The 15,280-nt window shown below is 35.4% G+C and overlaps 1 protein-coding gene across 1 annotated transcript; it reads right to left on the bottom strand.

The window, feature by feature from the left end:
- Positions 1-404: 404 nt before the first annotated feature.
- Positions 405-1,716, bottom strand: LOC120159351 (putative [ribosomal protein S18]-alanine N-acetyltransferase). The gene is made up of 2 exons (XM_039169958.1): positions 1,167-1,716; positions 405-1,045 (listed from the first exon to the last, which is right to left on the bottom strand). The coding sequence occupies exons 1-2, from the start codon at positions 1,417-1,419 to the stop codon at positions 816-818; spliced, it is 483 nt and encodes a 160-aa protein (XP_039025889.1). The 5' UTR covers positions 1,420-1,716; the 3' UTR covers positions 405-815.
- Positions 1,717-15,280: the final 13,564 nt, after the last annotated feature.

Genomic DNA, 15,280 nt, shown 5'->3' with positions numbered 1-15,280 from the left:
AGTTAAAATAGAAATATATTTTTAAGTTAAGATAAGAATAAAATATATGTTCTAAGTTAAAATATGAATTAATTATAACTTATTATTAAATATATTATATTCTTAACTTAAATTATTAAATATATTTTTAGTTAAAATAGAAATATATTTTTAAGTTAAGATAAGAATAAAATATATGTTCTAAGTTAAAATATGAATTAATTATAACTTATTATTAAATATATTATATTCTTAACTTAAATTATTAAATTATTAAAATTAAGGAAGTACAAAAATAACTTAACTAATTTCACTGTTGGGTTAAATCTGAAACGTACAGAACTGAAATTGATCAACATTCAAAATTAAGAACAACTCCCACCGACACAAAGAACAGACCTAAAAGAATTGTATTTGTACCCATACAGAAGATAAAACAAAACATAACTCGCACAAGGAAACCCTGCGAGTGACTATCCTTTGGGACATCACATATTTAGTGATACCATTCCCTTACAAGATTACCAGCCAAACCGCATCCTCAATCATATATGTTATGAATGCATTTGCTTCACCAATCTTCTTGATCGGTTGAGAAAATAACATTCTTAAATAAATATACAGACACCATTTCATCTAAAATTGCATATACATCATTTGACGATTAAAGGATCAAGCACAAGTTTATCCAGGCATCCATCAATACAGAGTTTTGCTAGAAGTGAGTTTTTGTTGGAAAAACAAATAGAAAATTATACAAGATAATAGGCACAGTGAAGGTTTTACCTTTTATGTACCCAAAGAAGCAAATCCAAATCGGTTGTGTTTCCAAGCTTTTAGTTCGAATCGAAATCCAAGTACATTCTATTGGCATCCTTATCAGGTGAGTAGTAAGATTTGATCAAGCTATCAACCTGGAAACCAAGCTTCTGGTAAAGACCCATGGCAGGAATTCTCAAAGGATCAACGTGGAGTGATATCCGATGAACGTTTCTGGTCCTGCACTTCTGAATTGCTGCTTTTAGCAATGCCTCCCCATGGCCTTGCCTTCTATGATTCTCCTTAACTGTTTTGGGAGTAAATAAACAAAAAGAAGAGAACATAATTTGACTTGGTAATTTCATCGAACATGTTATCGGCGAAGCCCATGCTCCGGTAAAGGGGATAAAAAAAGAAGGGAATAAAACCTGCAAGCTCTGCTATGAAAGCAGAAAGTGAAGAGGGCCAAATATACATAACATAGCCGACAAGCTCTCCATGAGCATCCATGGTGTAAAGCAATCCGCTGTTGTTCTTTCTCAGTTCTTCATCAAAGGATCTGGCGACTGACTCGTGCTCTGGGAAAATCTTCTTTTTCATCTTCACGATCTCTTCTATTATCTCTGCGAACTTGTTCGAGTTTCTCTGGAGCTCTACCACCACGACGGCTCCGCTCTCCATGCTGTTTTCCGTTTCCAATCCCGAAGTCCTCTTCGCAGATTTAGCTAGTTCGTATTTCACTCAAATTTCTTCTATTACTCCCTCTACTATATGTAAGTTGTAGATCGAGTCCTTAAATTCTAATTTGATCCATATAATCATCCCCTATGAAATTGAAGAATACAATGTAAACCACAGAATTCGGATCTACCGATCCTTTCCTTGGTTGCTCATTTCTGAGCTGGAAATTAAGTTGTTCTACTCTTCTCAAGTGTCACAGCCGCACCCACAACAAAAATAGAGACGAGTCCCACTCAAGGTCGGATTGGATTTTTTCGTCTTGGGTTAAAAACTGCATAGATACAAAATCAATTTACTTAAAAGAATTCGTCTTCAATTATCTTTCACTGTAAATTTTCCTTTAAGAAACAAAAGAAGTTACTTTCATGTGAAACTTCTCTTTCACGCTTGCAATCAAAACACATCCTATTCCTAATTAGAAAACTGACAAATAAGATAAACAATGGGAGACTGGCACAAGTGATCCAGTGGTAAAATAGTACCCTGTCACGGTACTATTTTGTACTCTAGGCTGTATAGTTTAAGAGGTTTTGATCACTACGTACCACTCACTTTCAAAGAATATTTATGGTTTGCTTCTGTTATCGTTCACAACCCATGGTTTAGCAAGTTTTGTTTTTCATCTCATTGGGACGGTATTAATTATGTAATTGTAAGATTACATATAACTAATTGCTTCTTACTTGCAGATTTATCAGGCTAATGATCTCGTACTGCAAATATTTCAGTTCAAGTTGCATCAGCATTATCCCGACTTAAATGAGTCACCGCTCACCATATCCTACCTTCTGCCTTCCTCCACTTTGGTTTAGCCCTTTAAAAAATCATTATTAAAGGAAAACAGAAAGAGTACCATTTACCACTAGTAAGTAATCACATCCGCTTGCAACAATTATCCTTCAAATTATTAAAAAAAATTACAGTATTTCTCCAACTTCATAATAAATGTTAAAAGTGTATACGTTACATCTCATTCGTTTAAAAAGGGGTAAACTACATCAATGATAGCTAATGTTTGGGTAAGTTTCTTTTTTCACCACTGAAGTTTGAAAAGTTATATTACAGCCACTAACGCTATCGATTTATTGCAAAATGATCACTCAATCGTTATCAATGTTTAAATGATGACATGGAAACGTTAACAAAAAAGGCTAAAATTTTAATTTTACCCGTAAATTATTGTCAAAACACTAGTTAGATCCTTAAACAGTGATTTTGTATCTAATTTAATCCCAAATACTTTAAAATATTTTGTTTTTACTTGATAGGATAACTAATAGCACCTTTCATTTCATTATTTTCCTCTCTTTCTTCTTCTCTGGTTGCATAATCTTACACATAAACCAAGCAAAAAATAACAATAGCAACAACAACAAGCACTGAAAGCTTCATCACTCAATTTGAGGAAAGGGAACTACGTCCGACAAGTTTTGGTAACTAGTTAGCAATGAGAGCCGAGGGGTTCGATTTCCTTGACAGGGATAGCCGAAATTTTAATATTTTTAATTTATTATAGAACAAATAAAACTTGCCATTGAGATATTAATAGGGTTGATAAACATTAAAATTATCAGTGTTTATATATATATGTTTGAGTTTAAATTAATTTTGAAATTATATATGTAGAAAATAAATTCTCAAGAAAAAGGCTTTTATGTTTCACGTTACAACCTGATTTTACAAGAGGAGTTATATACAAGTGTTTTCAAGAGTTTGAGTAAAGAACATTAGATAAAGTGATATGGTTGTTCATTTGAATTGAGCCATTGCCCACAATAGAAGAAAGTGGACCACCGACCATTTGAACACTACAAGAAGAATTTGATTTGTAAAATTCTGAAAGAGGGTGAAATCACTTGTCATGTGGCCACTTGCGCATGAATCAACAATCCAAGAAACACAACCCTTAGAGAATGGAGTAAAGTTAAATATACATTCACTCATAACACATACGTGTTTCGGTTAAGAAGAGAACATGATTTGACCGAAGATTTACTTGAGTTATTCTAGCTGATGATGGTTAAACTAACTAATACCAGTGTTGATTGTTGTAGTATTTCCGTGAGAATCACGTTGGGAGGATGATTTGGAAGGTTTATATTCAGCAGGGCGATCATGAAATTTTCAGCACTTTTCTCGAACATGGCCGACTTTCTTGTAGTGATCGCACCAAAGAAAACCTTTCTTTGAACAAACATTACCAGTCGAGTGAGTGACTAGCGTCGAACCGTCAATGACTGTAGATAAAAGCATGATCGTCAGCTTTCTTCACGGCGGACTTCGACAAACACTTCGCGGAGGGACAGAAGAGGTTTAATGCATAAAATTCTGCCACGAATGTCATCGAGAGTAACTGTTAGCCCGGATAGGAATCGAAAGACCCGATGTTTCTTGAGCAACCCTTTGAAAAGTCTTACATCTGCACTTCAGTGCCAGTCGTGGGATTCAAAGAGATCTAATTGTTTCCACAGGCGAGACAATTGAGTAAAGTATTGTGTAACATTCATATCGCCTTGTTTGAAATCATTAATCTGACATTTGATTCCAAACAAGGCAACCAAATTATTAAGATTAGAATAGGTTTCATGAGCAACAATCCAGATTTCGGCGGCAGTCATATATAGAGGATGAAAATTTCACCAATTTCGGGCAACATGGAGTTGAGTAGCCAAGACATGATCATTGTTGTTTTCGGTCAACCATGTTTCATATTAAGGACATAACAAGTCTAGAATTGGCATATTTACGGAGAGATATTGCTACTTCCGGCAACCAGTGATATATAGACAGACTAATTGAGACCAAGAAAGATAATTATCACCATTCAAACGATGACATGTGATGGAAGAGGAGCCTGCATCTATGGTGATCGGGTGAGCGACGGAGGTGCCTACCTCCAGAAGGACTTCAGATGATCTTGGATGAACCATCGCCGAATTTTTAACAGAAGACGATGACGACAATGATCGGATCGACACCAACAACTAATACCATGCAAAAATAATTCTCAAGAAAAAGGCTTTTATTTTTTACGTTACAACTTGATTCTACAAGAGGAGTTATATACAAATGTTTTCAAGAGTTCGAGATAAAGTAGAGTTCTAAAGTTAGTGTTAAAGTTGAATACTAGTGTTACATTCAACTATAACTCATAATATATAAATTTCATTTAGAGTTATTTTGTTATCAATTTAAAATTATTTTAATTATTAAAATATTTATTTATACTTCATAATAATTGATTAATATCAATGTTATATTAATATATTGATTATAATTATAATCTAAAGATTCTTAAAAAACTTGAAAAAATACCTTAAAATAAGAAAGTTAAAAAATACCCCCATAATAATAAAGCTACAAAAGTGTTTATATTTTACTTTCATCAAACTAGTTGGCCAAACCACATTCTGCCCATTGTTTTGTTTAAATAGAAAAATGACACTAAAGCTCTTATCAATTTCATCATGTGATTTGTCTCCCAAAAAGTTAACAAATTGGGTTAATCAATACATATACGAGGGTATTTCCGTCCTATAAAAGCCAAAGCATAACTATGAAACTGGAATATTCAACGTTGGTTATCTTAGGATTTAGCATCTTTACTGAAAAGAATATGGTCCCACCTAAAATGGACAGGCTTTTCCCATGCAAAGCCACGTAGTGACTTATGCGCCGGCTCTTGATTCACACTTGTGGGTCGCACTCCGTTTGGCTTAGGACCGGCAATGGGTCGAGTTAGGATAGAGTATTTGTCAATTTGATCTAATCCAAAAAATATATATATATATATTTTATCTAACTTGATTCAAAAATTATATATCATTTATTTGATTTGACCTAATTAAAAATCTATATATTTTTCACCTGATTTTGATTAAATCTAAATTTTTAAAGTATAAATCTGATTAGAGTTGACTCGACCCGAAATAAAATAAGAACTTAGCTAAAAATATTTTGTTTTAAAAAAATTACATTATTATCTTTGGGTCAAGTAAGGTCAGAGCTTTTCACTCTCCACTCGAAACTAATCTGACTCAACCTCACCTTTTAAACAATCAGATTTGATATGACCCAAACATAATTTTTTTTAAAAAATATTCGATTCAATCGAATCGATTTAAAATCCGTCAATCCCGAGTTAGATGTCCCGGGTTTGAGTACATTGAGATCGTAGAAAGAGTGATTGAGTATTCATAGGGATGACAACTGGTCGAATCGGGTCGGATTTTTGCCTTCTCCGACTCCGACCCAGCACAATATAGTCATAACCGGACTCCAAATTTAATATTATTTAATCCGACCCGAAGCCGATATAATATTAAAAATAAATTACCCCACATTTGCTTCCTCCACCGTTTTCATTGTAACAAAAGCAAACCGGCGGCTCCTTCCAGAGTAATTATCATACATCACCTAAAGAACAGAACATAAAAAGGCAACTTTACTTCCATACAATCTGAAAGTTTAGATTTGAAAGTTCAGATTTTCACCATGCAATCTTACATATTGATTCCAAAATAAAAAATAAATAAAAAACTCATAAATCAGAAGAAAACCCAACCTTTGAACAAAGTAGATCTGAAAGTTTATATTTTTCTTTGCATATAGAGAAAATAATCTCAGTGACCAAAAATGCCTTATAATATACAATTTTAATCAATTTTTTTTTAGATTTGTCAAAATGACCAACTAAATCGCAATGCGCTCGATAATTCGTAACGCGATCTTTGGTATCGCAAATCAGTTTCCAGATTCGCAACGCGATTCTGACTATCGCATTGCGATTTTCCAAATTCGCGTTGCGATTTTCCTAATTCGCAATGCGAATACGTAAATCGCAACGCGAATTTGGAAAATCGCAATGCGATTACGTAAATCGCAAATCGCAATGCACGCGAATCTGACTATCGCAATGCGATTTACATAGCGCTATTCGTATCCAACGCGTATTTTTTTTTTCAAATTCCAAACATGAATATATTAATATATCGGAACACTGAACCGTCCACAGTATATCCCGTAATCGCAACTCATAACCTAAAACCCTAAATCACAACTCAGTCTCATCTCCATCTCTCACTCTCTAAGGCGACATCCGTCCCCATCTCCGACGAAATCAGTCCCCATCTCCGACGATATCAGTCTCCATCTCCGGCGAAATCAATCACGGTCAGAAATGGAAAATCAACCAAATCAACCACCGAGGGTTAGTTTTTTTTAATTATTTTTATTTTAAAATTTTTTGCATTATTATTAGGTTTTTCATATTGAAATTGATGATAAGTTTACTGATGTTTTCAATAATAGATTAACCATTTCACTTAGACTGCTTATTATATTCATTCGATTGCTGTCAATACTGTTAAACTGTTTAGTCTTTAACCCTGTGAAGTTAGTATTTGTCTTTGTTTTGTCTTTTGGTTGAAGTAATGCAATCCATTCAAGTTTCTTTCAATTTTAGTATTTGAAACCGAGAATGACTATCGCAATGCGATTCTGTCGTTGCGATTTTCATTTCGCGTTGCGATAGTCAAATTCGCGTTGCGATAGTCATTTTCGTGTTGCGATTTTCATTTTCGTGTTGTGATTTTAAGTTTCAGAAACTATTCTTCTTCTGCAAATTGAAACTTGAATGAATTGCATTACTTCAACCAAAAAACAAAGACAAATACTAAATTCACAGTGTTGCAAATTTAAGTTTGAAGAATAAACTACTACTCTTTATGTTTATTGTTCTTGTTATATCTTCACAGTATAGTTTTTGGTATATCTAACTTGGTATGTTTATTGTTTTTACAGAACTTTTATTCGGCTCAATTGACCTTAAGAAATAAAGTAAGCCTAGCCAAAACAATTGCGTCGAAGCTTTCATCTGCACAAAGAAAAATATTTGAGGATACTTGCTTCGGGCCATGGCTGAAAGTACAACATCCGAGTGGAGATGCTATGTTGACCCATATGTTTCTTCAAACCATGACTAGAGATCTACCAGAGACTATACAACGTCGTGATGAAGAGATATGGTTTGATTTTCCACCGGCGTATACATATTTTGGGCGGGAGGAGTTTTGCTTAATCACCGGTCTACGCTTCGGACACGATGATGTAGATCGGTACACTAGACATATTACCCGCCTATCATGGTTTTCCCGGGTTTTTCCTGAGCTGTCAAATTTACACGTGGAAGACTTGACGATATTATTGAATAAGAAAGATGGTTTTACTCGGATGGATGACGTCGATGTTGTCCGAGTATGCCTTCTAATACTTTTGCAAGCCGACTTTTTAGGCAGAGAGGCCCGACAACCTATTCCTAATGATCTAATTAAATTGGTAGAGGACCTAAATGCATGGAACCTGTTTCCGTGGGGTTAGTATCTATGGAGAGCTACATGGAATAAGTTGTCGTCTGCCTTTGATGATCGGAAAAGTTTGCGTGGCGATGGTTCCAAATACACTTTGTCAGGCTTTATTTGGGCCTTTAAGGTAATTTTTATATAATGTTTCCAAAATTATAATTAATTCTTTAACAATTACTAATGTTTGTTATTATATTGTTTGTAGATTTGGATATTTGAGGCCTTTCCCGCCATGCAGACATATGCATTAAAAACTTCTAATGATATTCCTAGGGCTATTTCCTGGAAGAGGAAATGGTCCTTGCAGCAATGGAAAGATTTACTACCGTATACTACAATAAATAATGTAAGTTAACACAAATACTACCATATGTTTATAAACAAGTTATTACTAGTACACGTTTAACTTTGTTTGAGCTTTTATATTGTTAGGAGGCCAACACTCCATTACAGAGGCTGACACCCACGGAAGCTGAGCTTGCCACTGATTGGTGGCAAGCTAGTAAGCTTTTTTTTGATGGCACGGATGATGAGCAGCCATCACCTCACCCAGAGCCATCACTTGATCGACCCGAATATACACCTCCACAACGAGAGTCATCACCTATTCTGTCACATCATCGAGCCTCTTCTCCACCATCACCTCATGATAGGCGACCGACAAAGATGCCACGATGTTTATCTCCCTGTTCTCTACCTCCACCTCCACGGGATGAGTTAGGGGAGTTACGTAATGAGGTCAATGCCTTGCGTGAGGAGGTCGGTACTTTACGCGATGACAATGGTGCATGGGGTGTTGAGGTGTCTACTTTACGTGGTGAGGTAGCAGCTCTACGTGAGATTGTAGCATCGTTACAGAACGAGGTTCATACTCTACACAACGAGGTAAGTTTAATATTTTTCATATTAACTTGATGATAAATTTACTCGTAATTTCACTTAGATTGCTTAGTAAATTCATTCGGTTGATGCCAATACTGTTTAACTGTTTATTCTTTAACCCTGTGAAGTTAATATTTATTTTTGGTTGTCTTTTGGTTGAAGTAATGCAATCCATTCAAGTTTCAATTTGCAGAAGAAGAATAGTTTACTATCGCAATGCGAAAATGACTATCGCAACGCGAAAATGACTATCGCAACGAGAGAATCGCAATGCGAAATAAAAATCACAACAACAAAATAGCAACGCGAAAATGACTATCGCAATGCGAAAATGACTATCGCAATGCGAATTTGACTATCGCAACGAAAGAATCGCAATGCGAAATGAAAATCGCATTGCGATTCTCTCGTTGCGATTGTAACACCCTTAACTCATATCCGACCCGAATACAAGTCTGAGGTGTCACATTGACTTTTCAAAACCTTGACTCTTATAGAAAATCCCGAGAATTTTTAAAACTTTCATTAAAACGAAATACTTTAATTTACATAAGACCATAAAATACAAAATCGATCAGAGTATTCGTAATTAACACTTATTACATGCCAACACTCTATACATAACCAAGTACATACTTTGTCAATTACTTCTGATCTGATCTCTTAGTAGTATTGTTGTCCGTGCTACTTCTATTTCCACTTTTCCTGATTCTTGGTACCTACGTGTAAATCAGTTACACGCTAAGTCATAGACTTAGTGAGGCAATAAATGAATATGCAACAATAAACTTATGAATGTTCATACTTACAATTGGATCATGACATTTCAATATGCATGTATCTATCGCACGATAACATATAATGCACATACAAAACTTATCTTCTTGTATCACTTTCACTGTAAATCGATATTTCAATTGCATAGCCCATGTATATTATTGAGATTAGAGGTATGTGAGTGCATTGAGGTTGTGCACTAATGGTGTCACCACAGCTCGTATCTATTCCCTCATGGGGCACCGAACCTTAGTTCAGTATTCGTCCCGTAGGACTCCTTCATCCCGAAGGAATACGTCCCGAAGGACTACTATATCCTTGACTCTTGGCATGCCAATTACACCTATAATTCTCATATCGTATACTATGGGCATTATTCTTATATTCCATATGTTCATGTACTCATATCATTTCTCTTGTGATCATGTATCTCATATCACTTCATATCATGTTCTCATATCACAAGTCATATCACATATCATATCACATGAACATATATATATCTTATGCATGTATCACAATAATTATCATGTATGCATGTTCACAACTACTGTATTATAAAAATCAACATAGGGATTAGACTTATCACAAGTCTTATTCCATTATAATATACATATAGTATGCACTCACCTTAGCTTTGCTTTGATTCGATTCTAATCCTTTGATCGTTCCAGAATAAGCTTACTTTTAGTATCTACATAATCGCACATGGATCTATATCAGTATTATAACTAATATACTCTAATGATTCACTCTTTAGACTAAGAGAAAAGTCAATTTCATCTTTTAATGAAGGTATGCATCGATGCACTACTGATGCATTTGTGCATAAAAGGTATTCGATGTAGTATTATTGCTGGGATGCATCGATGCACTCCTTATGCATCGATGCACCAATTGCATTCGATGTTTTTATTTTAAAAGAGTGCATCGATGCACTACCAATGCATCGATGCACATTCATACAATTTTTGGGTTTTAACCTTGATGCATCGATGCACTATGAATGTGCATCGATGCACTCTGCCCAAAATCCTCTTTTTGAACCCGAAAGTTCATTCATTTGGATTAAATCCTTCATGTTTAATCCTCTTTTTCATTCTTAACTCTAGTACACATCCTTAAACCAATTTATACTCATTTATTTCATCTTAAACCTTCCAATCCTATCCTTCATATGTAATTCAAGAATTACATTAATAAATCAACATGTTTGAATTCCGTTTTTAACACTTCGTATATCTTAACTAGATTGATGACAAGTCAAATATAACTTTCAATTCTAGTTATGAACTCTATTCTAAGATTTCATTTAAGAACTTCAAATCTTAAATCTCTCCTAACTCAATCATCCTTTGATGTTAAGATAACTTAAGCTTTTCTTAAGCTTAGTTATCATCTAATAATCAAAACCCAATATTAAAATTAACAAGAAACCCAATAACCAGAAATCTTACCTTTGCTTTGGTTCACACGTACAAGGAAGAAAGAATAAGAAGATAATTCTGGAAGGCTTTGGTGTTCTCTTCTTTTCATCCCACTTGTACTCATATATATCCTTATCACTTCTTTAATTAATTTTCCTTGCAAATGGCTCTTTTTCCCTTCCATTCCTTCTTCCTTTCAATTCAATCCTACACAATCATTTACATATAAATCTTTATACTATTCATTCATTCTATTTTAATCACCAAAATCTGAAACTTTCCAATTTAGTCACTAACCCGGTATTGAGGATGTTACAACTCTCCCCCTTAAGAAAATTCATCCTCGAATTTTCATTATGCAAAGAGGTAGGGGTACTTAATCCTCATGTCCTCTTCACGTTCCCATGTTGCTTCCTCTACTTTGTGATTCCTCCACAAGACCTTAACCAATGAAATAGTCTTGTTCCTTAGTTGTTTAACTTCGTGAGCTAATATTTGAACAAGTTCTTCCTCATAAGTTAAATCTGGTCAGACTTCAATTTCTTCAGGAGTCACAATGTGAGATGGATCAGATCTATATTTCCTAAGCATTGAGACATGAAAAACATTGTGTATCTTTTCCATTTTAGGTGGAAAAAATAATTGATATGCTACTGATCCTACCCTATTAGTAATCTCATAAGGTCCAATGAACCGAGGACTCAACTTTCCTTTACGTCCAAACCTCAATATTTTCTTCCACGGAGACACTTTCAAGAACACTTTATCTCCGACTTGAAATTCAATTTCTTTCCTTTTTAAATCAGCATACGATTTCTGTCTATCAGCTGCAGCTTTCAGATTATTTTGAATTACTTGAAATTTCTCTTCTGTATTCTGAATCAACTCAGGACCAATAACTTCTCGATCCTTAAGTTCATACCAGTTCAAGGGCGTACGACATCTTCTTCCGTATAAAGCTTCATAGGGAGCCATTTTGATGCTTGACTGATAACTATTGTTGTACGCAAATTCAGCAAGTGGTAAATACCTTTCCCACGATCCTTTGTATTCAATAACACAAGCTCTTAGCATATCCTCCAGAATTTGAATAGTTCGCTCGGATTGACCATCAGTTTGAGGATGAAACGCTGTACTGAAGTTTAACCGAGTTCCCAATGCTCTATGTAATGAATTCCAAAACCGTGATGTGAATCTAGGATCCCGATCAGAAACTATGGAAATAGGTACACCATGCAACCGTATAATCTCTCTAATATACAATTCAGCATACCTATCCATGGAGAAATCAGTTCGTACTAGAATAAAATGGGCTGACTTAGTCAATCTATCCACGATTACCCAGATTAAATCCTTTTTGTTCAGAGTTAAAGGCAAAACCGTCACAAAATCCATCGTTATGTTTTCCCATTTCCATTGAGGAATTGAAATTGGTTGTAACAATCCTGACGGAACTTGATGTTCAGCTTTGACTTGTTGACAAGTCAAACACTTTGATACAAATTTTGAAATGTCTTTCTTCATTCCCGGCCACCAATATCGACTCTTAAGATCCATATACATTTTGTTCCCTCCCGGATGCATTGTCAATGGACTACAATGAGCTTCCGTTAACAAATCATTCTTTAATTCATCATCATCCGGAATTACTAATCTTTCTTGATAATACAAGTTCTCATCAGACTTAATCTCATAATCCGTACCCTCTCCATTCTTTATCTGTTGTATCCTCTTTAAACACTTTTCATCTTTAACTTGCAATTCTTTAATTCGATTTAGCCAAACGGGCTTGACTTTCAATTCTGCACAAATTGCACCATCTTCTCTTAACGATAATCTAGCATCAAGAGTTCGTAAAGTTGCAAACGTCTTTCGACTCAAGGCATCAGCTACCACATTTGCCTTTCCAAGATGGAAATCAATCACCACATCATAATCCTTGAGAAATTCCACCCATCTTCTTTGTCTTAAATTCAACTCTTTCTGAGTCATCAAGTATTTTAAGCTCTTATGATCCGTATACAAGTAGTACTTTTCACCATACAAGTAGTGATGCCAGATCTTTAAAGTAAACACTACTGCCGCCATCTCTAGGTCGTGTGTTGGATAATTTTTCTCGTGCGGTTTTAGTTATCTCGAAGCATAGGCTACCACTTTGCCTTCTTGCATTAATACGCATCCCAAACCACTATGAGACGCATCACTATACACTATAAAGTTCTTTCCAGACTCGGGTTGAACTAACACTGGAGCTTCTGTAAGAATCTTCTTTAACTTTTCAAAACTCTCTTGACATTCTTGAGTCCAAACAAATTTTACTTCCTTTTTCAACAGTTTCGTCATGGGTAATGCTATAATCGAAAAGTTTTTAACAAACCTTCGATAATAACCAGCTAACCCCAGAAAACTTCTAACTTCCGATACATTCTTTGGAACTTTCCACTCCAAAATAGCTTTAATCTTTTGGGGATCCACTCGAACTCCTTCTGCAGAAATTACATGTCCAAGGAATGCCACTTCATTCAACCAGAATTCACATTTAGAGAATTTAACATAAAGCTTCTTATCTCGTAAAATCTGTAAAACAATCTGTAAGTGTGAACTATGCTCTTCTTCTGACTTTGAATATATTAAAATATCATCAATAAACACCACAGCAAACTGATCCAAATACGGTTGGAAAATTCTGTTCATTAAATCCATAAAAGCAGCTGGTGCATTCGTAACTCCAAACGGCATCACGATAAATTCATAATGACCATATCTTGTTCTAAACGCCGTTTTCGAAATGTCTTTTTCTTGAATCTTTAATTGATGATAACCCGAACGTAGATCAATTTTTGAGAACACTGAAGCTTCCTTTAATTGATCAAATAAATCGTCGATCCGGGAAAGTGGATACTTGTTCTTGATGGTCACTTTATTGAGTTGTCTGTAATAGATACAAAGACACATTGATCCATCTTTCTTCTTAACAAATAGAACTGGAGCTCCCCATGGTGATACACTTGGTCTAATAAACCCTTTGTCCAATAACTCCTTTAATTGAATCTTTAATTCTTGTAATTCATTTGGAGCCATTTTGTATGGTGCCATTGCAATGGGCGTTGTTCCTAGTATTATCTCAATCTGGAATTCTACCTCTCTGTCAGGAGGTAAACCTGGCAACTCTGCAGGAAATACATCGAGAAACTCTCTGACTATAGGAATCTCTTCAATCCCTTTCTCCTTGGTTCTAACATCCAGTACATTAGCAATAAACCCTTGACATCCCTGTAGCAGTAACTTCTTTGCAATCATCACTGAAATCACACTTGCTAATGGATTCCATCTTTCACTAAATACAATAACTTCTATTCCTTCAGAACTTCTCAATGTCACTCTTTTCAATATACAATCGACATCAGCGTAATAACGATATAACCAATCCATCCCCAGTATCACTTCGAATTCGTCAAAATGTAATTCCATCAGATTAGCAGGAAATTTAATTCCCTGAATCCGTATGGGACACCCTCGACTCACCATATTTACCTGAGCACTATGCCCTAGTAGATTTGTCACTATTACTTCATTACTAGTAGTTTCTAAAGGAATGTTCAATTCTCTTACTAGCGTACTAGTAATATATGAATATGTAGATCCTGGATCAATCAATACAATAACACCTTTGTCAAACAATAGAAAGGTACCTGTTATAATATCTGGGTCATCACAATCCTCATTGGTCTTGAGGTTGTACACTCGAGCAGTGGAGTGTATCTCCTGTTGAGCAGAAGACTCTGACTGACTTCTTCCTCTGCCTCTACCTCTTCCCCTCTGGGCTACATAAACAAACCTCTCTGGCTGTACAGATTCACTGGTTGACATTGGACAATCTCGAACGAAATGTCTGGCGTCTCCACATTTAAAGCAGACTCCAGAAATCATTCGACATACCCCTAAATGATTCTTTCCACAATGCGGGCATTGTCTGGCTTGACTCTGATTAGTTCTCCCAGCTCCAGATTTCACTGACTGAGTTTGTCTACCTCTCATTTGATTTGATCCTCTAGCGGAGGATGCCACTGATTCTGATCTAACCTAGGGTCGAAAACCAGCATCTTTGCCCCTTTTTGATGGTGCGAAACTCGAAGAAACACCCGTTCTTTTGACTGTCTGAGCTCTTGAATTTTCAAACCTCTCGTTCTGAGCTCTTTCCAGAGCCTTGGCACGGTTAACTACTTCTTGAAATGATGATAAATTCAAGACAATCAACATTTCCTTTAACCGAGGATGTAAACCCTCTACGAACTACTCACAAGCATCCTTTTCAGTAGGAACTAGCTCGGCAGTAAAGCGGTTCAATTTATT

This window comes from Hibiscus syriacus, unplaced genomic scaffold (genome assembly GCF_006381635.1).
Source record: "Hibiscus syriacus cultivar Baekdansim isolate YM2019G1 unplaced genomic scaffold, ASM638163v2 tig00111358_pilon, whole genome shotgun sequence".
Classification (NCBI taxonomy): domain Eukaryota; kingdom Viridiplantae; phylum Streptophyta; class Magnoliopsida; order Malvales; family Malvaceae; genus Hibiscus; species Hibiscus syriacus.
The sequence above is the reverse complement of the archived record's forward strand: the minus strand, read 5'-3'. Positions and strand labels throughout refer to the sequence as shown.

Bases quoted from the DNA above. Each gene is read 5' to 3' on its own strand.
- LOC120159351 (XM_039169958.1), bottom strand. From the start codon at position 1,419: ATGGAGAGCGGAGCCGTCGTGGTGGTAGAGCTCCAGAGAAACTCGAAC. The intron at 1,046-1,166 runs GTTTTATTCCCT...CTCCCAAAACAG, and splicing joins TTTCATAGCAGAGCTTGCAG to TTAAGGAGAATCATAGAAGG.